Consider the following 26,008-nt stretch of genomic DNA (forward strand, 5'->3'; position numbering starts at 1 on the left):
TGTCTTTATCAGGCAGAATTCAACTAGAGAAGAGCAAGTAGGAGATATATATTAATATATTGAGCGAGTCATTGCAAGGACTTGCCTATGCACTTGCGGGGCTGGCCAGGACGGTGCGAGGCCCATAGGGCAGACCATCGGGAAAGGGAGGCTGGGCCTCTTGTGTGGATTTCTTCTTCTCCAGGGAATCCTCAGCTCTGCTCTTAGACTTTTCAAATTATTGAAATGACTGATTATCTAGAATAATCTCCCTTACTTAAAGTCAACTGGTTAAAGACTTTAATCAAATCTATAAAGACCATCACATTCCCCAAATACCTATCTTGGAACGTTGGAAGTGACTTATTTCATGTATAGTATACACCTGCTTATTTCTTATTTCTATTTTTTTAAAAGAACTAATAGAAAGTGTATCTTAATGTATCGGTTTTCTTTAGAAACGTTCACATCCTTTGCCCAGGGCGGTAATCCCCTCTTTGTTAATAGAGAGGCATGCAGAGCCCCAAATGGCTGGGTGGCAGTCTCAATGTCTGGTTCAATGGGGTCATTGTATTTGCTGGTGGGAGCCTTCCTCTCTTTGGAACCGAGACCTCTAGACCAGCAGAACCTAGGATCACAGGAAAGGAAAGTGGAAGTTCTGCTATTGAATCCATTAATTCCTGAACCCATACATTCTGGCTATGAGAGAAACAACGCCGTATACTAGACACTGATTTAGAGAATATACGGCATCTTAGGGGACACTGCTGCAGCTCCGTTCGATAGTGCCATCCAGCTGGTGCTATAACTGAGTCTTCAAAAGGCCGTTCCACCATTCTATCAAGTCAGCTGATTCAGGATGATGAGGAACATGGCAAGACAAGTGAATTCCGTGAGCAGATGTTCATTGCTCACTTCATTGGCTGTCAGTTGAGTTCCTTGATCAGAGACAGTGCTACGTGGGAGACTGTGATGGTGTACAAAGTATTCTGTAAGTCCACATTTGGTAGTTTTTGCAGAATCATTGTGTGTGGGGGAAGGCAAGTCCATATTCAGACTAAGTGGCTATTCCAGGAGGAACAAAGTTCTGACACTTGCATGATGGAAATAGTATCAATTTGCCACCAATGTAATCAGTTTGCCACCAGGTAGCGAGCGGATCACCCCAGAGTCACATAGGGAGCTCAGTGTTGGTATCTGCAGCTCGCAGATTGGGCACCTAGCAGTGGTCACAGCCAGACCAGCACTGGGGAGTGGAAATCCATGTTGCTGGGCCCATGCATAACCTCCATCCCTGCCACCATTCCCACCTGGTTCTGTTTCTCTGGAGAGTCCTGACTAATACAGAGGGGAAGAATGAGAGGGACATTAAGAAGAGAGAATAGGTAAGTCCTGGAAATTAATAAAATAAAGATTTGGAGGACAGGGGAAAGAGACACGGGTGATTCCCAGGTTTTTCCCTGGAGACCCAGAGGGTAGTCTGCTTAATTAGTAGGTTTGGAGGAGAAGAGAGGGATCTGATTTAGCCAGTCTCAGTTTGAGAGGCACAGGATACACCCAGGGGGGAACTTTGGACTGGCTCTTGGAAAATAGACCTAGTCAGTGGGGGTCATCTCTACCAAGAGAGTTGTAATTTTAGAGTGGATGAGACCATGTAGATGATTTCAAAGGTCCTGTCCAGCTTTGACTATGAGGAGTTTGAATTCTGGACTGATTATAACAGTCCTGGTTCCAAATATTCAAGTTATCTTGGTATCTAAGTCATTCAGTATTACAGATTTATATTGCTGAGCAGCGCCTCGGAGACCAGTGCTGGAGTCTCTCCCGCACCAGCCCTGCCAGGTGGTCACCCTGCATCCACTAACACCTACAGGGACAGGAAGCTCACTTCCTCCCTAGAGGGACCATTTCTACTTGGTCATAAAGACAAAAAGGCTGATTCTTGAGAGAAGTTCATGGTGGAAAGGGTTTAAAGGGGAAAATTTTCCAGTAAAACAGAGAAAGCAGTAGGCGGACCAAAGAGGAACAAAGGGAGGTTGGTATCAGAGAAGTCCAGGAAGGGTAGATTAAGAAGGTAGAGAAGAATTAGAATTTAGGCTCCTGGAGTTGAATAAGGAGTCTCCCTGATGACTGAGGAGAGGATGATGCCGAAGGAGTGATAGAAACTGAAGCTGATTTCTAGAGGCCAAGACAGGTTTGGTGGCAGGGTGGAGAGTGTTGATTGTTCAAGCAAAGGCTCCTTTAGTGGATTTTGTGTGACTTCCTCCATTAGCAAGGTGAATTTGAGCCTTCCTTGGTACATGCAGGTAGAATACCTATATCTGTTATGAATATTCAAGAGTATGTAATGCAATTTAAAGGGTAGGTATATAAGGCTCCAACTTTGAATGATTGCTATATAAAATGGGATGGGCTTTGCAGATACAATTTTGTGATGGCTTATATGCAACCAGGCTGGAGATATCTACTGCTGTGTTACAAATCAACCCCACAATTTAGTAGCAGAAACCAACAATAATGACTTACTCTCTCATTATTTTTGTGGGTCTGGAATTCAGAGAAGGCGCAGCATTAATAGCTTATCTCTGCTCCATGTCTCTGGGCCTCAGCTGAAGACGCAAACACTGAGGAGCTAGAATCACCTGAAAGCTTCACTGGGACGGGAGGATCTGTCTTCAGACATAGTTCATTCATGTGCCTGGCAAGTTCATGCTGGAAGTTGATTCCTCCTGACATGGTCTTGTCACAGTGTTGCTTGAATGTCCTCACAATGTGGCGCTGGCTTCCCTGAGTGAGCAATTCAAGGGCCCAAGGTAGAAGCTGCAATTTTGGAGGATGATCTCTCTTGAGCACCCACACACCATCAGGTGCGCACTATCTTACTCGTCACGTGGATCTGCCCTCATCATTGCTCGAGGGGACTACACAAGGCGTGAAAACCAAGTGATGAGGATCAGTAGGGGCCACCTTTGGAGGCTGGCTGCCACACCTAACACGACAGAGGTCAGTTAAAGCCAGAGCAGAGCAGTACCGACAGAATGCTGAAGAGCAGGCAACTGGCAGAAGCCCGAGCCTGAGGAGGCTCACTGTCTTGGCTGTTGCAACCAGGGGGTCTTCAGATGGTGTCCATGGTCTATCAGATTTTTCATCAGCCCAAATAACCTCCCTGGGTGGAGTTTATAGTTTCCTGAAAGGGAAGTGTCAGCTGGGACCTTCAAAACAAAACCACACAAAGCCACTTTGCTGGGCTGAACGAACTCTTTGCTTGCTACATGTCTGTGGGATGTAGTTTCCGGAGGCACAATGTCTGTGGCGGCCCATGAATTTAGAGCTGAGTGAGCAGGGGTAGGGAGACAACAGCAAGGCTTCGAAAAGGATTCTTGGCCGAGCAAAGCTAAAAAGAAATGGACATGACCTAGAGGGTTTGGATTGAGAACAGTCTCCTCACTCTTTGTGCGCAGAAAGCAATCAATACGTTTGTGTGGTGACGTGCAGCACTCTGCAGGAGCCAGCAGGAGTTTCCACTTTGGCACTTCATGGTTTAATGCACCTCTGCAGCTGTTCTACTGGCCCACAGGATCAGTGCGAGCCTAACATATTTCCTTCTCATCACCTCCTCCACCCACGGTGGCGAGCTTTCCTGCTATTTTGCCTTTCCGGACAGAATGGTACAGCTGGGGACAGCTGAGATAGCTCCTGCCTGAGCACAAGGGCAGGGAAAACCAGTGAGACAAAAAGTGAAAGGACTTAGTAAACATGGGAGAGATATTGAGGTGCCAAAAACACAGCCACAGAGCTTCCCCTCTCTAGAGAAGTGTCGCATTGAATGGGCTCTCTCGTCTTCCTGGGCCGTTGAGTGGTTAAGAACACCTCAGACTGGTGTGCCTCTGTTCTCCTGGGAGCTCACTGCAGCTGAGGCCCGTTGCTTCTAAGCAGCTAAGTCACGATGAAAAGGAAAGAATTTTCCTTCCAGAAAACAAGGGCTTCCGTTTCCATGACACACCCTGTGCTGTTACTGTGCTATGTGACCAGGGCAAGCCGCAGCCTTTCCACCTGTACTTTCTTCATCAGTGGATAATAATATCCTGCTTCTCTGTGGCTTGAAGATGTAGTTATTAAGTGCAGAAGGAATGAATAGATATTTACTGAACTCCAAAACACCATTAGGTGAAAGCTTATGAGGGAAACTTTGAGCAAAAGTGTTATTTTGCTCTCTAGTAATTATCCTGGCTTCTCCCAGACAAGAAAAAGCTAAAGGAGTTCATCACCACCAAACCAATGTAACAAGAAATGTTCAAGGGTTGTCTTTAAGAAGAGGAAGGGAAGAAAAGATTTAAAAAAATGAATAATAAAATGGCAATAAACACATGTCTATCAACAATTACTTTAAATGAGAATGGTTAAACGATCCAATCAAAAGACATGTGGTAGCTAAACATGTAACAAAACAAGATTCTTGCCCTGACTGGTGTGGCTGAGTTGATTGTGCATCATCCTGCAAAGCTAAAAGTCACTGGTTCGATTCCCATTCAGGGCACAAGCTTGGGTTGCAGGTTTAGTCCCTGTCTGGGTACATACCAGAGGCAACCTATCGATGTTTCTCTCTCAGGTCAATGTTTCCCTCCCTCTCCCTCTCCCTTTCCTTTCCTCTAAAATCAATAAGTATGTCCTAAGTTGAGAATTAAAAATAAATACGTAAGTAAGTAAACAAACAAACAAATAAATAAAACAAAGGCTATCACAAGAGACAAAGAAGAACCCAGCAATTCCACTTCTGGGTATTTATCTGAAGAAACCCAAAATACTAAATAGAAAAGACATACATATATATGTCCATATGTTCATTGCAGCACTAGTTACAATAGGTAAGGTATGGAGGCACCTTAAGTGTCCAACAATAGTTGAATGGATAAAAAAGAATTGGTGTGTGTGTGTGTGTGTGTGTGTGTACATATATATATAAATAATGGAATATGAGAGCCATAAAAAAGAATGAAATCTTGCCATCGGCAACAGCATGGGAGACTGAGAGCATACTGTGTTGATTGAAATAAGTCAGACAGAGAAGACAAATGCCATATGATTTCACTTATATGTGGAATCTAAAAAGCAAAAGAAAAGAGGAAGCAGAACAGAAACAGACTCATAGATACAGAGACCACTTTGACAGTTGCCGAATAGAAGAAGTCTTGGGGGACTGGGCGAGAAAGGTGAGAGGATTAAGAAGTACAAATTGCTGTAGTTATGGAATTGTCATGGGGATGTAAGTCCAGCGTAGGGAACGCAGTCGACAATATTGTAATAACTGTGTGTATTGTCATCTGGACACTAGATTTATCAAGGTGATCACTTTAGAAGCTATATAAATGTTTAATCACAGGGTTGTACACCTGGAACTAATATAATATTGTATGTCAACTGTAATTAAAAAATAGAAAAATATTTTTAAAAACTAAAATAAAATAAATAATTATTTAATTGGGGGAGGGGGAGTCGTGAGGAGTTCACAGTTAAAAAATTCAAATCTCAAGCCATGCGTTGTCACTTTAGAGGTTCTCAGAGCCTGGATAAGACTCACTCCAGCTGCAGCCAGGGCCAGGCCTGGGTTCCCATCACCCCCTCCCCTCTAGCATTGTTTTCTAAATCCCTGGTGATCTAAGCAGATACCCTGGAGCAAAGGAACCAGGCCCACCCTGGCTTCCTCAAGCTGGACCAGGCCTGCCTGCTTTTCTTCAATCCCAGAAAAGCCAAAATTAGCCTCACTTTTGTTTCTTTTCTCAGGAGTCTGTCATTGTATCTCAGGAAAGGATTATTGTGCTCTGGGGACCCTATCTTATCGTGGGGTGTGGAGGAGGTGATGAGTGAAAGGAAAATGGTCTTTGACAAATTGGTTCAATTTGGACAATCACATGACTTTTCCAGTAATTGCCCACCACTGCTTCAGTAAGGCTATTGTTTCAGCTCCCAAATATTTAGCCAAGTGGGAGGCTGGGAAGGTTGGGGAACGGTCAGAGGTTTGAGGGCATGACAATGTGGGGAAAGGAATTTTGGGGCATGCTGGGAATCCTGAGTTCTTTATCGCCGAGTTCTTTGGGAGTCAGGAGACACTGCAGGGTCACTGATGGAATGCAGAGAGGAGCAGGAGGGTCCTTCTGAGGTGTGGGCTCTGGAGGAGAGCGCTAAAGCCCAGTTAGATTAGGTAATTGCCTTCTTAATGGCTGGACAGGCTGAGGAGCTGACTCCTCTGGGGACAGATGGAAATATTCTTTTGCCTCTCACCATGAACACTGCTCAGAGAAACCACATGCAGGGAGCCAGGGGCAACTGTGACTTGAGCTGTCAGAGCTGAAGGTTTCTTTTTACCCAAAGAATTCAACGCAAGAACAAGCCTTTGACCTTATCCAACTTTCAAAATTCCTGTGTCTCCAGGGAGGCTTGCTCAGCCTGATATCACTCCACTTTGGGAGAGGAGGCTAGTGGCAGCGGCAGCACGTGAGAACATGTGTTATCGATGGGAACACTTTTCCCCTGAGCTCATGTGGTCATCTGTCTGATATGCCTGTGGGTGGAGGTGGGCAGAGGGGAAGGGAGTGTCTGGTCACCGGCGACAGAAAAGAGCCATGAGGTCATCGGAGCCCAAGGCTTTCCTCGCAGACCATTGGCAGCAATTGTCTTCCTGGCTTCTATTCCCAAGGGTTCATCTCCGCTCCCACGGAGAGCTCTGATATCGGGATTCCTGCTTTGAACATACATGTTCTTCCATCTGAAAATATGCCCCAGTAGCCAGATAGGGGATATATTATTTGGCAAGAGATTTCAGACTGAACTTTGAGAACTGTATTTTGTTTCCAGCCTCTGATGACAAGCCCCTCGTGTCTGATCTCACCTGTGAGGCGCCACCCTTGCCTTTCATAACTCCCTGCTTGGGCATGACTATGTGGGCAGCCCTCACTGCCCCCCCTTTGCCCACACCCTCCCTGGGTCCCTCTCCGTGGCCCAATAGAGCTTGTGATTCCTCTCTACTCGTCCATCAGACCTATTGAATCGGCAAGGCTGAGAATGTGTATGATAAGCAGACCACCCAGGATTCTGCTGCACACTGAATTTGAGAATCACTGAGGCAGCTGATCTCTTAAGGCAAATTTAGCTCCGGTATTCTAGAATCGTGATGTTCTGAGGGATGCCAGCCCCCAGGGAAGAAGTGCACAGCCTTCCACTTGCACCGGTGAGTTGAATAACTAGTAGGTCTCAGTCTTCCCACTTCCATGATTCTCTTCCTTGGCTACATGTGAGAATCATGCATGGGGTCTTAAAAAAATTACACCTAATATGGTTTCCAAGCAGAGATTAGATGTGTGGGTTTCCCTCCTCTTCTCTAAAAAGCAAAAAACATGCCTTAGAATTGCCTGCCAAAAGGGTACGTGTTGGCACCTGGTAACCTCTTGGGGAATTTCCCTAAGGAGGGGCAATCACATGGGGCCACAGAGAACAGATGGCCTTGTGAACAAAGTGGGGTGTGGGAACCCCAGGACTTGCCCTGGTAACTTTCTTTAAAAGGGTGGCCTCACTGGGGAGAGGGACACACTCGGACTCTTTAGGCTCCAAGACGGTGGAAGGAAAGCTGCAGCCCCTAGAGTGGATCTCTGTGGGGAGGATGGGGAGAGTGGAGACTCCGGCTCCGCCCACAGTGGAGCTGGAGCTGGAGCTGGGACCCACTCGGCACTGCAGGTCCAGCGGGTGTCTTGGGAGGGGGCTACACAGGTGAACTGCTAAGGAAACTAAGTTGGGGCACACTTGGCCACAGTTAGCAAAGTGGTGGCAGTGGTCCCTTCCCTGAGGGCCACAGCATGGCCTGAAAGGCTGCTAGACACAGCTGGTGGGCACCAGCTGAGGCCAAGGTAGGACCAGTGTCCAACACTGACACCATGAGGCCACGAGTAGTCATAGAAGAATGATAACTGCTAATATTTCTTTGGTGTTATTTGCCCAGCATTGATGTAAGTGCCTTACACTTACTCATTCATTTAATAACAGTTTTGTGATGGAGTTATCATCACCCCTATTGTACACAGAAGGAAACTGAGGCACGGGGAATCTAGAGTAGCTGCCAGGCTGTGACCGAGGCCGTCTGGCTCTGGAGCCCACACCCTGAACCACAGTGCAGGCCTTGCTGCCTCCGCAACAACGGCCATCATCTTTCGAGCGCTCACTACACGCTACTATGTTCTCTTGTCTTTTAGTCTTCACCACGGACTTATCAGGCGAGAACTTTGTATCCCCGTTTCACAGATGAGGAAAGTGGGGCACAGGGAAGATAAGCAGGGCACTGCTCCTCATCCACTCTCTCCCTCTGGGAACGGAGGCCGGACTAATCCTACCTATTTCCATCACAGCTCCTTCACTTTTTGAAACTTCTAAGCCTGTAGGGTTCTCAGAAAACTGAAGCTAGGTCGGAATCTTTACTGGAGGATACCGGGCTTCCTGTAAGAAAGCACATGCAGTCTGCAGTGAGGAACTGAAAAAACACAGATGATGCGACAGTGCCTCTGCCTCCAGATTTGTGAGAGCAGAGCATGCCAGCTCCAGGAGCCCTGTCTCAGATTTGCTGAAGCGGAATACACGAAGGGTGAGACAACGCGAAAACCAAAAGCAAACCACAGGTGACTGGCACACAGTCAAGGTTGAGAACTGCTGCCTTTTTTTCACGGGAATATTTCACAGCCCCCAGTGAGCAGGCAGCGGTGTTTCCAGAAACTGTTTCTAGTGTTCAAATCCTCATGAGTAAAAACAAGCTGTGTGTGGGCGCTAACCAGAGGGAGTGAGGACTAGGGCCGAGAAGCAAAGCCCACAAGTCCGGGACTCACACTGTGCACTTTGTTTATGCCCGCCCCTTGCCTTCTCTCCTTGGACAATCAGACCTGTTCTTCAAAGACAGGCTCAGACGTCTCATTCTTGGTGGACACTTTGCTGTCTGGCTTCCCCTCCTCCAGCTTCGCCCTGGCCAAAGAACTGCCCCTTGTCGGCCCACAGCCCAAACCTCCCTGAAAGCACCACTCACCTGTCCCTTCTCTGTTCTTGCCCCCACCACGCAAGACCCTCTTGCGGGGATAGGTGTTGTTTACTCACTCCCCTGGCCCAGCAGAGTTTCTGGGACATAGAAACTGCTCAGAAAGTGCTAGCGAATGAACATCAGGGAAAGAAAGAAGGGAAGAGTAAAGGTAGGGGGATAAGGAGGACAAAGAGGGCAAAGGAGCACCCACAGAGGGAGATGGCTGGTGAAATCTAATTCAGTGCTGACCCCTGAGCACATGTGACCTTTGCTCTGCTCAGTGGGACAGCCAGTCCAGGCACTGGCGTGGTCACCTGGAACTGTGGGCAGAAGATTGAGAAAGAGGTGAGAACATTTATGATTTCACCAAGAATCATTTATTATCCCTGCTGATGCTTAAAACAATCCTATGAAATAAGTAGTGTAGGTGTTAACAATCTCATTTTACAGCTGAGAAAACTAAGACTCACACAGCTAATAAACGTCCAAAGTCACATGGCCAGTAAGCAGAGAATGAGTTAATTCAAATTCACTGCTAGACAAAAATAGCTCAGATTCTTAAGGTTGGAAGAGCCCTGGCATATCATCTGATCCAGCTCTCTGGTCAAGGAGGCATCTGCCCCAAGACATCTTAGAGGAGGGGTGATGGAACCACTCTAGTGTTAGAGAGCTCCCAGTAACCACAGCAGCCTGGACAGGGCAAGAGGAAGGTTATCCCTTGCACTGAGTTAAAACTCTGTCTCTGGAGCACATACCCTCCAGCTCAGACCTCTCCTCCTGAAAGCCAATCAAAAGCATTGCTCCCAGCCCACTCTGTCAGCACTGCTCTGCTGCCCCTGCATCGCCAAGGCCGCGGTCCTGGACTGTGGAGGCTTGCTTCCCCTCCCTGGCTGCGCTCCAGCAGAGGCCTGCCAGCGCTCACTCATCTAGGACTGACTCACTCCGGACAGTTGGGTGAGTCACTGATTGCCTGTGGGGATCTATTTCCCAATTAAGGCAAATCAAAGGGGTAACATCCTCTGCCACTCTCTGCTTGCTCAGGAGGAAGTGGAGCATCATCTCAAAGTTATTTCAATCCTGCCTCCTCAGAAGTTTGAAGGGCTTTACTCATACCACCTCCTGATGAAAATGTACTCTGGGCCCAAGAGTCATCCCAGGGGAATTGGACCTAAAATTGGGGGAAGCTGCAAAATGAATTGCTTCGTGTCTAGGAAGTAATGTTAGTGACTGACGTGTGGATGGCCTTTGTGAGGCGAAAAGGCCCTTTCATCGTTTGTTTTCAGTTTGTGCAGTCCATCAGTAAGGCAGGTAGGAGAGGAGTAAACGTTCTTTGCATGAACAAGGATAAAGGGATCAGTCTCACAGCTGGAGAGGGTTGGGATCAGGACTTTCCCCCAGGCCTTCTGGGCCTGAGGGCAAAGAATTTGACCCGCTTGTGGCAGGACAGAGCAAACCCTCTGGAGACCACCCAGATGCGGCAGCGCCAGGCACTCAAGTGCTCTGGCCTGAGCTCCGCAGGCTGCTCCCGCTGGGATTGGTGGTAGCACATCTGAGCCTGGCGTTTTATTGTGTACTATCTTATCTCAATAGGAAAAGGCAATTCAGGGAAGAATTTCCTTGTCACGGTGATCCAGGCTTTCCATTGTCCAGATTTCTTAGCCCGGGTTCATCCCCTGGGTCCGACCATTACTCATATCCACGGAGGTGCCTTATCATGGTTGTCTAAGATATAGGACCTATTTTTTTCTCAATACTAGACAAATTGTAATCTGTCCACCCTTTGTGGCCTGACTTAATCCCACAATTAGCAGAATCTGGCCACACTGGGAAGCTGCTTTAAAAGCAGTTAGCCAGCTCTTTCCTCGGCAAAGCCCAGGGATTTCAGGGTCCTCACTGGTGAGTGTGATGGAGAGCCACCTCCTGGTGGGTGGGGCTGGCTGTGAGAGCCTTTACTCCCGGACGTTCTCCCCCAGCATTGTTCTCTGAAAAACTTGAAACCACAGAAAAGCTGAAAGGACAATGAACATGCTTACACTATTCACCTGGATTCACCACCTGTTCCCATTTTTGTCATATTTGCTCTTTCTCTCTCTGTACATACCTGAAAATATGTGGGGCTCCGGAACAAGTCACCCCAAGACGTGTCTCTGTGGTATGCGGATTGTCTTGAGCTAAAGGCCACTTTAGTCACAAGCTCAAGAGAAACTCCAACCCCCCCGACCCCCCCACCCCCGCCCCAACCCTCAAACTACCTAGAAGAGTTTGAATCACGGGCCTTGCCCATAATAGATATTATCAGAGGTAACTTCTTTCCACCTATTTATAGGGCAGGGCAACTTCTGTTTACTAAACATCTGTTCTCACCATCCTGCAATGACCCTCTGAAGCCCCCAGGGTGCCTTATCTCATCCCTAACTCAGCATGTCTTCTATACCCTCGTTCCTCTTCTACCTCTGAAGCGCTCCTGCTTGTGGGGTCTCTGACTCTCTCAGGTATGTGGGGTTCCCATATATATAACCATGTGTAATACATGTATGTATCACATGTGGTTATTTTCTCCTGCTAATCTATCTCCTGTCTATTTGATTATTAGATCAGCCAGAAGGACCTTAAGGATAGAGGAAAGTTTGTCCCTCCCCCACAAATACATACTTTTTTAAAAAATCCCTGTTAAACCATTTTAAAGTTGCCTAGTTATGATGCTTTTCTCCTCAATAGTTCAGCTTTATATCCTAGGAATAGGACATTCTCCTATAAAACCATAATCCTATTATCACTCTCAAGAAATGAAACAATGGCTCTCAGCCTCTGCTGATTTTGCTCACAACTGGAAAGGGTCTCTACTGGCCATTTCTTGAGTTAATTAAATCCACTCCATCCTGCAAGCTTTAGACCACCTCCAGGTTGGGATCCTCTAATTCACAGGTGGCAAACATAAGGCCTGCGGGCCAAATCCGGCCCTCCACCTTGTTTTATCTGGCCCGGCACCTCGTTTCTACCCGGCGGCAGCTGTTCAGGAGTACTTATATTTACACAGTCCTAAAATTATATCCGGCCCTTTGAAGGCAAACCGCAAGGCTGATGTGGCCCCCAGTGAAAATGAGTTTGACATCCCTGCTAGATTATTTGGGCCCTAGCGCCCCGTGCCTCCCACCAGGCAGCATTCTAATCAATTAGAATTCAAAATAAAGTAGCTCAGATTAGCCCTGACTGGTGTAGTTCAGTGGATTGAGCTCGGCTACAACGAACCAAAGGCACACTCCTGGGTTACAGGCCAGCTCTCCAGTGCTCGAGAGGCAATGACACTCTGCTAATTCTCTCCCTCTCTTTCTCCTTCTCTTCCCCTCTGTCTAAAAATGAATAAATAAAATCTTGAAAAAAATAAAGTAGCTCAAATTAATGTTAGCTACTTTGACAAAATATTCAAGGTGAGGATGGAAGGGGACTTTGAATTATGAATAATTTCTTAATTTAGCAAGTGGAAGGTGGGCTCTATGTGATTAAAATTTTTATTTGCTACCCTTGCCCCAATGGACATATTGAACAACACGTTACTTTTGCCAATGTTGGTAGACTTTATGTAGTTTACCTTTGTTCCACAAAATTTAAATGGGAAGAGATTTCCAAAGAAATAGTTGTTTATTCAGAAAGGAAAATAACATAAGCCATGCTGTTCACTGGTTGTCTTAGTGATTTTGCTTTGTACAACATAAAAATTTGTTTTGAGTTCAAATGTCTTTGCTAGTTTTGAAAGTTGAAAAACAGCTGAAAATATATTGTAAATTAAGTGCCCAAATTAATGTAGGGTTATTGGGGCAATGATACAGTATTGCTAGGATTATTATTTTTACAGAATATGTTGTTTTTTAAGTAGGAAACATATTTGCTTACTCAATCCATTGCTTTTTAAAATTTTGTTGTATGCCCATGTTTTTAGGATGTTGAGAAAAGACCTGAGCTAAAGGAATGTATATATTTTTAAAACTTTAATAGTTACACGCAGTAAGTAGTTATGTTTGCTTACTGTAATGTTTCTTATATCTTTAAAAATCAGTTTTTATATTAAGAAATAAGTTTTTATATTAGAAAATAAGTCTCAAAAGGCTTTTAGACAAAGCAATTTATTACTAGAAGAATATTCAGCTTCTTAAGTAACATGTGATACTTTATCACCCTAAAAACAGATTTTTGATTATTTGCCATTTAATTGAGCTTTATTTCCCATTTTTTCATCTATTTTTACGTTTGTCAGCTTGGGTAAGGAGACTGACATTTAGTAGTTAAATAAGTTACTTACTGTGTATAGATAGGGGCTAAGAGTAGGAGCTCTGGCTTTGAATACCAGCTTCACCTCCTGACAGCTGTGCGGCTTTCAGCTAGGTTTCTTGTCTTCTCTGTGCCTCATATTCCTCATTTAAAAAAAATTTTGTTTTTAATCCTCACCCAAGGATATATTTTTTAAAGATTTTATTTACTATTTTTAGAGAGAGGGGAGCAGAGGGAGAAAGGGACAGAAACAGAGAAATATCTAATGGTCGCCTCTCACACCCCCCCAACCAGGGGCCGGGCCTGCAACCCAGGCGTGAGCCCTGGTGGGGAACTAAACCAACAACCTTCTGGTCTGCAGGACAATGCCCAACCCACTGAGCCACACTAGTTAGGGGCCCAAGGATATGTTTATTTATTGATTTTTTTTTTCAGAGAGAGAGAGAGAGTAAGGGAAAGAGAGAGGCACATTTATGTGAGAGAGAAATATTGATCAGTTGCCTCCCATACGTGCCCCAACTGGTGATCAAACCCACAACCTAGGCATATGCCCTGACCGGAAATTGAACCCACAACCTTTGGGTGTAGGGGACGATGCTCCAACAAACTGAGCCCCCAGCCAGGACTTATTCTTTATTTATAAAATTGAATAATAATGCTGCTCTTAGAGTTTTGTTAGGATTAAATGAGTTTTAAAAATGTAGAGATTTGTGACACTAATTACTTGTCAACAAATGTTAATTATTATTATGTGACGCATTGGAAAACCACATGTTCCTTAATAACATTTAGTTGCCTAATGAATTGCTTTGTTGTTGTGTTTTGGCCATTCAGACTTCTATCAGGTAGTGGAGCATGTTTGTTCTGTTTTGTTAGCTAAAATTTAAGTTAGATTAAATTGAATGCGTTGAAATTATTTTTCAAAACAATTTTGCAAATCTACACAAAAATAGTAAAAATGACTAGCAAATGACATGTTCTTATGTCTATTAAGAGTCTTATGTCTAAAAAAACACAAAACAAATGAAAAACAAAACAAAAACAAACTCAGAATCAGAGAACAGATTGGTGGTTATGAAAGGGGTTGGGAGAAGAAAGAATGGGTGAAGGGGGTCAAAAAAGAAATTAAACACTGTTAACTAATATACTGTACATATTCAAATTCCCTCAGTTGCCTCAGTAACCCCATAGAGCTTCCCATTCCTCCCTTTAGACTCTCTTTAAACTAGAACAGTTAGCTAGTCTTTTCTTTTTCTCTCATGACATTGACATTTTAAAAATCAAAGGATTTTTTTTTGTAGAATGGATAAGGGTACCAAGAGTTAAAGATTTTCGTTGCAGTTATAGTTGACAGGCTTAAATGATTAATGTGTAAGGAAACTCAGTAGTTAAAAATTGTAACTGTAGTTATAGTTGACAGGGTTAAGTGATTAATGCATGTGGAATGTAGTTGTTCCAAGAACTGGAAAACAGCACAAGACCTATGGGATTCCAGGAGGTGGACAGCAATTCAACCTTTGTGCCCTAGGGTGTCTGCAAGCCATGGACGGTAGCTGAGCCACTGTGTTCCAGGGAGGGAACTCAGTGATGAAGATAAAGAATTATGGATCAGCAGATAAAGAAATACTAGGAAAATATACATGGACTGCAACTCCCATCTGACTAAACTTTTCCCCAAATCCCTTACCTACCCTTTTCTTCTCCTTATGAAAAGGTCTTGAGATGAGATGTTAAGACAGGTTTTGAGGGCACATAACCCACCAACTTCTCAGACTGCTGGCATCTGAATAAAGCACCCATAAAGATTCAATCGTTGTCTCTACTTATTGGTTCTTTCTGGTAGTGACAGGCAGCAGGAACGCTGACTTTTCTGATTTCACAATGTCCTGTGATTTGTCTGATTGTTTCCACAAAAAATAGATCCCAAGTAGAATACTTTGGCAAGAATATTTCACATGTGGCCTAGTTGGGTGACTCACTTGGTTGGAGCATCGCCCCATATACCAAAAGGTTATGGGTTTGATCCTGGGTCAGGGCACATACCTAGGCTGCAAGTTCGATCCCCAGTTGGGCTCTGTACAAGAAGCAACCAATCAGTGTTTCTCTCTTAGATCAATGTTTCTCCCTCTCTCTCTCTTTCTTTTCCCCTCTCTCTAAAATTAATAAATATATCCTCAGCTGAGGATTAAAAAGAAGGATATTTCATACGTGGTATTGTATCCTGCTCAGGATATTACACCAGAAGGTGCTTGTTGTCAATTTACTCCAATTTGTTGATGTAAACTTGATTACTTATTTAAAGTGATATCCTCCAGATTTCATAATTGTAAAGAAACAATTTCCATTTGTAATTTAAAAAAATTATAAGAATTTATTTGAACCAAAACTAATGACAAGCTGGGAATCAAGATCTCAAATGCTTCTCCATTTGGAATTAATAAAGGAATCTGTATGGTGGTATTTTGAAACTGTATGAATATCCTATTCCCAACTATCTTTCACTCAATTCTTTTTCTTTTTTTAAAGATTTTACTTATTTATTTTTTAGAGCAAGGGGAAGAGAGGGAGAAAGAAAGGGAGAGAAACAGTGATGTACAAGAGACCCGACTGAGAAACAAACCTTTCGGTTTGTGAATTTGCGGCGTGACACCCAACCCACTGAGGCACACCCATCAGGGCTCACCCAATTCTTTTAGCAACTATTGAGGTCCTTGTCTATCATAAGTGTGAATCACTTTTTCTGTTTGTTTTCATTTAATTTTAAGAGAAATACATACTCATTATAGAAAAGATCTATAAAGGAAATATATTTCCACATACACACAGAGAGCAAGATAAAAATAGATGCACCAGCCCTGGCTGGCATGCTCAGCTGGTTGGAGCTTCATTTCTGTAACCAAAAGATTTGATTCCCTCTCAGGGCACATGTCTGAGCTGTGGATTTGATCCCTGGTCTCTGGTGCATATGGGAGGCAACCAGTCAGTGTTTCTCTCTTCCTCTGTCTCTCTCTAAAAGTAGTGGGAAAAAAATGTCTATCTATCTATCTATCTATCTATCTATCTATCTATATATATATGTACCAATACACAATACAGTTACATATGAATTTCCTAATATTCATGCAGATTTTATTTGAGGGAGCATATATGTATTAATCAATTTCTTTGTTTTGTCTAGTTATATAATATATATTAATTGAAAAAGTTTATAAAGTACCAAAAAGCATTAAAAAATATAAAATTCATAAACATCCACAACAAAGTCACATGTTTTCTTTTTCATATGCCTCTTTTCTTATTTATACTAATAACTCTAAAGAAAATCTGTCCTTTTAATTTTCCTATCCTGCTTTTATATTATTGTTTTTTCTGTCCTGTTTTTAAATAGTAATTAAGCTGCCGCATTCCCCTGGGGGCTATCTCCTGCCTATTTTCCCTGGTTCGGGAGCAGTTTCTATTTGGTCTTCTCTGGTCTCATGGGACATGATTAGCAATGAGCTGGAACTACAGTAGCTGCTAGAGCTAAGGGGTGCTCTTGGAATAAAAGGTGTTTGTGCTACAAGCTTTAAAGAACAGGGAATTTAGGGGGAGAAAATTTTAATTTGGGGGATATACTTAACTACTTCCACTTTCAAGAAACCACTATTACAAGAATCCACATCAACCCTCTACAATGGAAAGTCTTAATCATGACTTATATGACTTTTCTGATCTAATTAGTAAACAGTGTTTTTCTTAAATAACTGCTAATAGAGGCACACACTCTCGTGTTCCACTTTTGTTACTTGATACTGTAGTTTGTTTTGGTTTTTTTTTTTAACCGTGTTAGAGCTGGGAATTCATGTTGTGAGACAGCAAGCCACTCACACACTAGACTAGATTATTTCACAGTAATTCAGGTCTGTTCTTCAGTCTATGGTTTTGTGATCTTTCAAGTTTAATGAAAAAATATCATTTCTTCATTAAAGTACAGATGGCCCACAACTTACATGATGGTTCAACTCATGGAGGTTTGATTTCACCATGGTGTGAAAGCTATAGGCACAATAAAATACAGGAGATATGCAACAATTTATTATAAAATAGGCTTTGTGTTACATGACTTTGCCCAACTGTAGGCTAATGTAAGAGTTCTGAGCATGTTTAAGGTAGGTTAGTCTATGCTAAGCTATGTTGTTCCATAGGTTAGGTGAATTAAATGCATTTTCAACTTATCATATCAACTTACAATGGGTTTATCAGGACATAACTCCAACATAAGTTGAAGAACGTCGGTATAATGTTTGATCTTTCCCAACTGTGAGGTTTAGGGGCTTTATTACTTTTTTTTTTCTATTCTGAATAGTTTTATGAGAACAACTCATGCAAATAGATAAATTTAACAACAAATTTCCTTAGGGTAGCATTTCTCAAAGAGTGGTCTTGGATCACCTATAATAGAATCAATGGGGGAGCTTTTTAAAGATTCTTAGGCCTTGGTTGGTCGGAGCATTGTCCTGTACACCAAAAGGTTGCAGGTTCAATCCTTTGTCAAGGCACATTCTTAGGTTGCAGCTTCTATCTGCCTGTACAGGAGGCAAATGATCGATCAGCTTCTCTCGCACATAAGTATTTCTCTCTCTTAAAAAAAAATCAATAAACATATCCTTGGGTGGGGATTTAAAATAATATTAATAAAAATTCCCAGGCCCTGCCCAAATCACCAAGGGAGGAGGCTAAGAGCCTGAATTTGAACAGGTGTCACGCATATCAGAGCTTTAGGATACAGTATCCCACAAAGTGAAACTGATCGTCAGGAGGAAGGGCCTATGGAATGGCTCTTCTCACACGTGGCCAGGCAGGTCCCTGGGAAAGACTGTGGTGGTGGTGGTGGTGGTGTACAAGTGCCCTTGCTCCAGTTTTGGGTTTAGAAAATCCCTCAGACTTGCACTGGAGATGCTCCAACTGCTAAGACACCTCCAGTAGGAGGGACAAAAGGGTGAGAGGCAAGGTCAAGTCCAGAGCAGAGGAGTAGAAATTGCCAGGCTGTCCCCAAGGCTGTTATGAGTTGGAACTGGCTGGACTCAGAAGTTGGGTTCTAGCTCAGGAAACAGCATGGCCCAGGGGGCCCTGGCCTGAATGATTCCAAAGCAACCTTTAGGGTGTGAATGAAGATCATTCTTAATACACATCTCTGAATACACGGGTCCCAGTACAGCAGTGGCCCTGTCCTAGCTGCTGTGCCTCATTAGCCTGCACTTAATGGAAGCTGGAGATAATCCAATTAAAATTTTTTTTGGTTCGCAGGCGGGCACTCAATCCACTGATCCACGCCAACCAGAGCTAAAAAAATTTTATCGAAAAGGATAATCCTAGAACCTTATAGCTGGAAAGCATATTTGAGTTCAAACCTAAATGGGGGCTTGGTGGAAAAGGTGAAAGAATTAAGAAAACAAAACAAAACAAATTTATAAACACAGACAATAATGTGGTGATTAGCAGAGGAAAAGGGGGTGGGGGAGGTAGAAGAGGGCAAAGGAGGGATAAATGGTGGTGGAAGGAGACTTGACTTGGGGTGAACACGCAATACAATACATAGATGATGTATTATAGAATTGTACACCTGAAACCTATATAATTTAATTGACCAGTGTTACCCCAGTAAATTCAATTTTAAAAAAGGAAAAACAAAGGAGAAAACTATTAGAACAAACAAAAACGTTAAAACTGGTCACCTCAAAAAACAAAACAAAACAAAAGGTAGCCAGAGAAGTAGGACTGTTCGGGGCCAAAGAGAGGAGCAAGGTACTGTTATTTTTCTTCCTTTTGCTACAAACCTTTTGCTACAATCTCATTCTCTTAAATAAACAAAACAAAAAAACCATGTACCTGCACTATCTTTATTTCAAAAAAGCATGTGTAATATAGTTAAAAACAAAGAAAATTATTAATACTATAAAGGATGTTGAGCGGTCTCATATACGTTAGGAACGGTAAAACCACCTTGGCATTACCCCCTTTAAAAACTAGGGGTGTGGAACGCACCCGAGAAACCATGCGGGGCAGGGGCAGCACCCCCCCCCCCCCCCCCCCCCCGCGGTGCGCGAGCCTCCGCGGCCCGCAGCCAGCGGCGCTCCGCAGTGCCCGGGCGGGCGGGGCGGCCCCGCGGGCTCCCCTGCGGCGGTGGCAGGGTGCGCAGGCGCGGAGCCGAGTACAGCCTCCCTTCCCGGAAGTCTCGGGGGAGTGCTGAGTGGCCCGTAAGACGCAGAGTTTTGGCAACTTGTCTGAGGAAGAGGTAGGCAGCAGGAGCCAGGATACAGTTCTGAAGGTGCCAACAGTGGGGGCCACGCCCCTCGCAGCTGCAGGAGACCACTTACTGCCCCGCCCTACAGTCCTGGACCAGCCCAGTGAAGGCTGACGGGGAGGGCGAGCGCGCCTCGCCACAACCCCAGCTGCAGACCCCGAGGACCTGGAAGGGAAGAGCTGGGCTGTCTTCGGCCATTGACGACTGTGGAAAATCTCCAGCAGAAACGGGAGGGTACGTTGAGTTCTCCAAGCGTCAGATTCAGTTAATCTGAAGGTATTTCAAGTTAATGCGCTGTTGAATGAAGTGCCTGGGCCCAGAAGACGCCATCCTGGACGCCTGGTGGCTTGTTCGGCTTTCAAAGCCAAAGAAGTAAAGTAAAAGCAAACCAGATGTTCCCTAAATCACCTGATTTAGCACTATATTTTGAACTTCTCTATGAACGTCCTGCTCTTGTCTGATGATGATCCTTGGAATAATACAGGATAGACGTAAACTCCAAGAGATCTTCAACGTTACACAAGCTCTTGTGTTCCTTCAAGGCAGAGCCTCCTCTGCTAAGGCGTAGACCTAAGCCTTAGGCGGGGAAACAGTTGGAAGTTGAAGAGAGTAGATCAATGACTGCATAGTAGGAAAATGTGGAAGGCAATTATCAAGAAGGGACTTGATCAAGAGAACAAAGTGCAGAGAATCTTAGAAGTGTTGTGAATTAGTCTGGGCACACTGCTAAAACATCTGTTTTTTCCTTAGTGACTTATAGATTCTTTTTCTCGCACCGTGGAAAATATTTTTCTTATGTTTTTCAATATAAGAGATGGTTTAGCAAGAATGAAGCTTGACCGAAATAAACTGCCAATAATAGAGCCTCTGAATATTAAGAAAGTAAGTAAAGCGACCAGGATCCCCAAGTTTAGAAACAAGGTGTTGTAGTTCTTAGTTTTCAGTCCTGGAAGGAATCTGCAAATTTGTAAGTGTCATATGCTGTGGTTTCTTCATGTTAAAGCAAAGATGGGGTTCTTGAGAGTTTATAAAGATGTCAGTCTTTTGAGGAAACAAATATTCACTGGCATATTCACAAATGGGGGAAAAGGAAAGAAATGTGGCCTAGTTTTAATTTTACAGATGAGGAAACTGTGGCTCAGAAAGAGAAATGACTTCTCAAGATCACACTGAATATCAGACCTGGGAGCTGGACCCCAGCCATGCTCCTTGGCACAGTGCCTCTCCTGACTCTGGAAGCTCATACCCCATTGTAACGGGCATGATGTAAGTGTGGCATCAGGTGAAGTTCATAAATCTACTCGTCATACTGAAGTACTGGCAGGGGAGAAGAGGATTGGTTCTTTGGGACCTAGACAGGATTTTAAGAACAGCTTAGTGATCTGAGCTCTCCCTTATGATACAAGCTTCCTTGAGAGATAAATGGCTGAAATCTCTTTTACGGAGTTTAAGCAGGGTGTAGGTAGGTAATCACTTATTAAGGTTATTGTCAAGGGGATTCAAATCACTGAAATCTTTTCCAACCCGATTCTTTGGTTACTAACTGCCTTTCAGGGCCCGTGGCCAGAAAGCACAGGGAGGAAGGAAACATCCTGCTTCAGTGTCTACTTTGAATCAGGGACTGTGTTATGCATTTCATAGATGATAATTCACTTAATCTTCACCACAAGCTTTTTTGATAGGTATTACACTCAGTCTGCCTCAGGAGCTCATACAGACTAGGTAGCACGCCCCAAGCCATGCAGAAACTAGGTGGCACAACTACCACTGTATGACCCCATCTCTCGTCTCCAGATGAGTGGACAGAAGAGGATTACACTTTTGTTCCCCATCCTCTCCCCAGTGTAGGTAACCCCTGCACTGTTCAGTGAGTCTTCAGAGCAAGTAACTCCCATTACCCCCCCTGGCCTAACAGCTAGGGATGAAGCTGGGTGGAGACAGGGACACTCCTACTGGGAGAGAGGCATTTAGGTTAGCCCCTCTTCACAAAGGCTCCAGTTACAAGCTGTGCAGAACAGGCAGATTCTCATTGAACGATCAGGGCAAACTGCTGCTGAAATCCCCAGTTTCATAGTTGACCCTGGAAGAAGAGACACAGGATTCAGCTTTGAGACAAGCCTGGACCCTGATGATAGGAGCTAGTTTGGGAAGAGAGGCTGGAATGAAGGGATCTGGGGAGTCAGACAACACCTGGAGCCCAAGCAGTTTGTGGTGCTGAAAGTCAGCAAGATCATTTTCTAAAGACTTTATTTTTTAAAAGCAGTTTCTAATTTATAGCGAAATCAAAACAAAGGTATAGTGAGATGTTCCACACCTGGCAAGATCATTTGATATTCTTGGGTGAATGGCCATTTCCATCAGGATCCAACCAATTTTTGGTGCCTCAGAGTATGAGCCAGCAGCCCCTTGAGAAAGGGGGTATGTGCTAAAGGCACACTTCAGGGATGTCATCCTCTCCCCATGTCCCTGCCTTTTTAAAGATGAACCCTCCCCCTGTCCTGCTGTTACCACTCGGATTAAGCATGTTCCCCATCTTCACACTGCATCCATGACTGTACATTTCTGCGTCCTGAAAAGTTGTGACCCTGGGGATGAAAAGCTCACCCATCAGCTGTGGCCTGCCTGAGGCATGTCAGTCAGCTGCCTACCGTGGTGTTTTCGAAGCTCTATCTCTAACCTCCAGCAGAAAACTCACATGGGTGAGCGGAAGGCAGGAGCCAGTTCCCATCAGTACCCGTGGTTGTGTCCCAGGCCCCCAGCATGTGGGTGCACCCCTCTCATCTAGGCTTAGGTCTTGCAGAATGGGGCTCTACTGAGATTCAAAGACATCAGCTATTTGTTAGATGAACTCATCCCTGGCACCTAGCAGATGTTCAGAGCACGGCTGAATCAAAAGGGAAAAGAGTAACTTTAGATTATCTATGTTTCTCAAGAGTGCTGCATGAACTTCAAGTTTTCAGAACTCTGGGCATGTCAGGTCTGTCCACGGGACCCAACATCTTAATTATGAGCATGGCACAGACAAGCCTCGGTCAGGACAGCTCCTGGTTCCTCACTTCGCTGGGCAGCCTCAGCAGAGCTTAAATTGCTGCCATGACTGTCACTGCCAGTTGATGCCTGCTCGGTTCCTGACACTTGACTTTGGGCTCTGAGCTGTTGAGGTGGCTCCAAAAAGTGTCACTCATCAGAGGTCAAGTCAGCTGGCCTCACAGAGCACCTGTGCATCTGGGATCTAAGCATCTCCACCTTGCCTTTGCTCCTGTCAAGGCTTATGTCTCCAGGGGCCAACTGTGGAGAAAAGCCAGAAAAGGTACCCTAGTGGAACAGACCCTTCTTATCTCCTACAACCCCCCAACAGCAGCTCCGATCCAGTTCTCATGGCCCACGCACACACAAGGACAAATGAGTAAGGGCAAGGTAACCAGGCCTGTGTTTCTAGGACCTGTCAGGGCAAGCCTAACTTTAAATAAAGGAATTAGTGGACAGCTACCCTGAACAGACCAGCCCTACCCCCTCACCACCCTCATTGTTCTTGTCGTCACCAAGTTCTCTAGTGAGACTGAGTCATATTCTCTTTAATTCCCACCTCCATGCCTGACTCATTCCTGGAAAAGACCAGGCAAACACAACCCATTCTTTATGGTCCAAGTGAGTACTTCTCTTCCAGGAAGGCTACCCTGACTGCTTAAGCACATTGAGCTCTCACCCCCTTCTCTTTGTACTGCCTGTACCACTCAGTTGCTGCTGAGCATGGACAGCCCTGCCCTTTTGCTGGGCATCCCCCCCTTGTCCTCTCAGGTAGATGATGAGCTCCTTAAGAACAGGGCACTGGTCTGTCCTTGCCCATCCCCCCCCATGGTGTTTCCTCTAAACTTGAGGTCAGCAGACTTGCCCAAAACAAACATTTAAAACCTAATGCAGAGTGGTTACTGCCAGTGAATATTTCATTGCTCTCCGACATGTAAGGGAAATTGAAATTTGCGGGAATAGGTTAAAGGTTAAAAAAAGAGGTTAGCACACACACTGGTGCAGGTATTTGCAGAGCCCTCCTATTGCTCTAATATGATGGACAAGAGAGAGAAGCGCATACACCGCCAAAAAGAAGGGAGTCCCCACTGTGATTCTAGCCACAGAGGCAAAGGGGGTTGGGCTCGTCTTCCTTCTGCCACTAACTTGCTCTCTCTTCTCTGGGCCTTGGTTTCTCCCCATGTGAGTGGGGATGTTGGATCAGTAACTAGGTAATATGATCTCTTTTCTTTCTGAGTTTCTATGACTGATGATTCTGAGTCATAGGTCACATTTGACAGCATTACAATACCCAGAAAATAACAAGCAAAGGCCACGTAGACTCCATCAGCCACAGGCCAGATGATCTATTTGGGCAAGAAGATAGAATCAGGTGTGGACATGCAGGCCAAGAAAAATGCTCCACCAGATACTCAAATCTGATCTGAATCAATCGTTCCAGCCCTTGGAGGTTCAGGGTAAGGTCTTCCAGGCTCCCTGATCCAGGTAGTGCCCATACTGTGCCAGTTGTAAAACACAAATTATGGCTTTGTTTTGGACAGAAGGAAAGAACCTGATTCAATGAGAGTTACTGGTAATAACTGAACCGAGTTCTACGACTTGGTGATTAAAACAGCATCATGTTAGAAAGACCACCTCATCCCCGCTCGCCCTGCAGGCCAGGGGCTAAGCTGATTCAGTTGGTGCCGCTCAGCCCCCGGTACCTGTCTGGGGCTGCGCCCGCCACTGCCGGTGCTCACTTCTCATTCACTTGTGGCTGCAGACTTGGGGAGACATCTCTAAGCAAAGTCCTTCCTGACTTTATCAAAGATCCACATAAAAGAGCTTCCCAGCGCCCAGCCTCTGGGCCCAGTTGCCCTGTGGTTGAAGTCGGAGCCTGTTCTCTGAGGGTAGACAGTGTGCTTTGTGATAAATGCTGTTACTCAGGTGAGGCCCATGTTCTAGATCAGATTTCTGAGTGTGCTCTGGACCATCCTCACCAGAAGGGCCCAGGGTGCTCATTCAAAGGGCTGATGTGGGTGACTCACCCTAGACCCTGTCTGTGGGCTGAGGCCTACGGTTTGGCTCTGATGCTTCAGAACCACGACTCCAATTCTTGCTACACCTGCCTGACTCAGCTTCCGGCAAATAGAAACAGCCCACCACGTGGATCAAGTGAACTCTCTGAAGTGAGCTATGCCTTCAAAAGCATTTTAAATCTCTTCTGATTCCCCAGAATAATATGTTTTAAAACTTCATTTTAAGGAATAAAAACATTGCTGTTATCCAGGCATAAAGAGAATTTGAGCAAAAGATGATCTACTGCCTTATCAGAAACAGTCCGGGAGAGAACAGACATAGGTGGCTGTCAAGAACCATGTGCTCGTGTATCACTTGGAGGTGAGGGTGGCAAGGAGAGAGCAGCCAGCTGCCCAAGGCCTCAGAATGTTCACTTCAGCTACTACAGCCACTCCCAGCACCATTGTCATTAGCAACCTTCGGTTATCCTTCTTGCCGATAGACCTATTTTCCAAACCACGTTTCTTCCTTGGGTTACACATCTTTTCTGGGCCCCTACTAGATGGTTTAGACAAAGCAGGAAGAACTCCGAACTGAGAGAACCAGGAAAATCCCTTGATGCCAAGACTTGCCTCTCATTTTCACACTCTTTTTCCCCCCAAAGGTATCTGGCATTGTCCCAGCCATCCCAGGGGGTTGGCTAACAAAAACAGGAACTAAAATCAAGCCACAGGAAGTCCCTCCTGGAATAGAGAGTACAACTGTCCAAACCTGCTCCGAGTTTAGGGTTTCCCAATACTGGTGCTGCAGAATAAAAAGAGAGCCAGAAAAGTATATGATAGATTTTGCCACCATTGCAGAGCAGAGCAGAACTGGGCACCTGGCCCTGGCTGCTCAGTGGGCCAGGAGGCAGGCCCCCTTGATGGTCCGAGAGCAGAGGCAGAGCAGGCAGAACGGTAGCAGCTACTCGCAGCTACATTTGAGTTAAGTGATCAATAGGATAATTGTGGTAATTATGAAGGCTGCAGGTCCTTGGAAAAATTATGACCCATACAGATTTTTAAATCACCATTATTAGAAATTACTATTACCAGGTGTAATAATAATAATAAATCTTCCACTTATTAATCACATGGCAGAGGTGAGTCAACTCAAAACCACAAAACTAAGAAAGAGAAATGCAAATAAAATCTCCACCTTCAAAGTATAGGGTATTTGCTACAGCCAAGATTCATTTTTACTCAACCTTTACTGCATGGTTGGTTCCACTCCAAGCCTCAAATTTGCCTGAGTCAGTTCTTGAAGGGCGGCTTTGCAGTTGGCTCTCGTCCTCCGGCACCGCATACAGTGCCTGGGAGACGTGTTCCGACAGAGCTATGAATCTGCAAATGTCAGTTCCATTGCTC

The 26,008-nt window shown here is 44.8% G+C and overlaps 1 protein-coding gene across 4 annotated transcripts in view; it reads right to left on the reverse strand.

The window, feature by feature from the left end:
- Window positions 1-26,008, reverse strand: part of TMEM44 (transmembrane protein 44) — a 66,376-nt gene that overhangs the window by 14,574 nt on the left and 25,794 nt on the right. Inside the window, exon 10 of one of the 4 annotated variants that reach the window (XM_045192073.2) lies at window positions 19,372-20,153. The exons of 1 other annotated variant lie outside the window; for it this stretch is intronic. In XM_045192073.2, the coding sequence (XP_045048008.2) occupies window positions 20,148-20,153 (6 nt within the window). In that variant the 3' untranslated portion in view covers window positions 19,372-20,147. Of the gene's footprint in view, window positions 1-19,371; window positions 20,154-21,522; window positions 21,658-22,754; window positions 22,866-26,008 lie in introns of those variants that run through there. 2 more of the 4 variants (XM_045192075.2, XM_045192072.2) reach the window with 2 other exon arrangements.

This window comes from Desmodus rotundus, chromosome 2, assembly GCF_022682495.2.
Source record: "Desmodus rotundus isolate HL8 chromosome 2, HLdesRot8A.1, whole genome shotgun sequence".
NCBI classification, from domain to species: domain Eukaryota; kingdom Metazoa; phylum Chordata; class Mammalia; order Chiroptera; family Phyllostomidae; genus Desmodus; species Desmodus rotundus.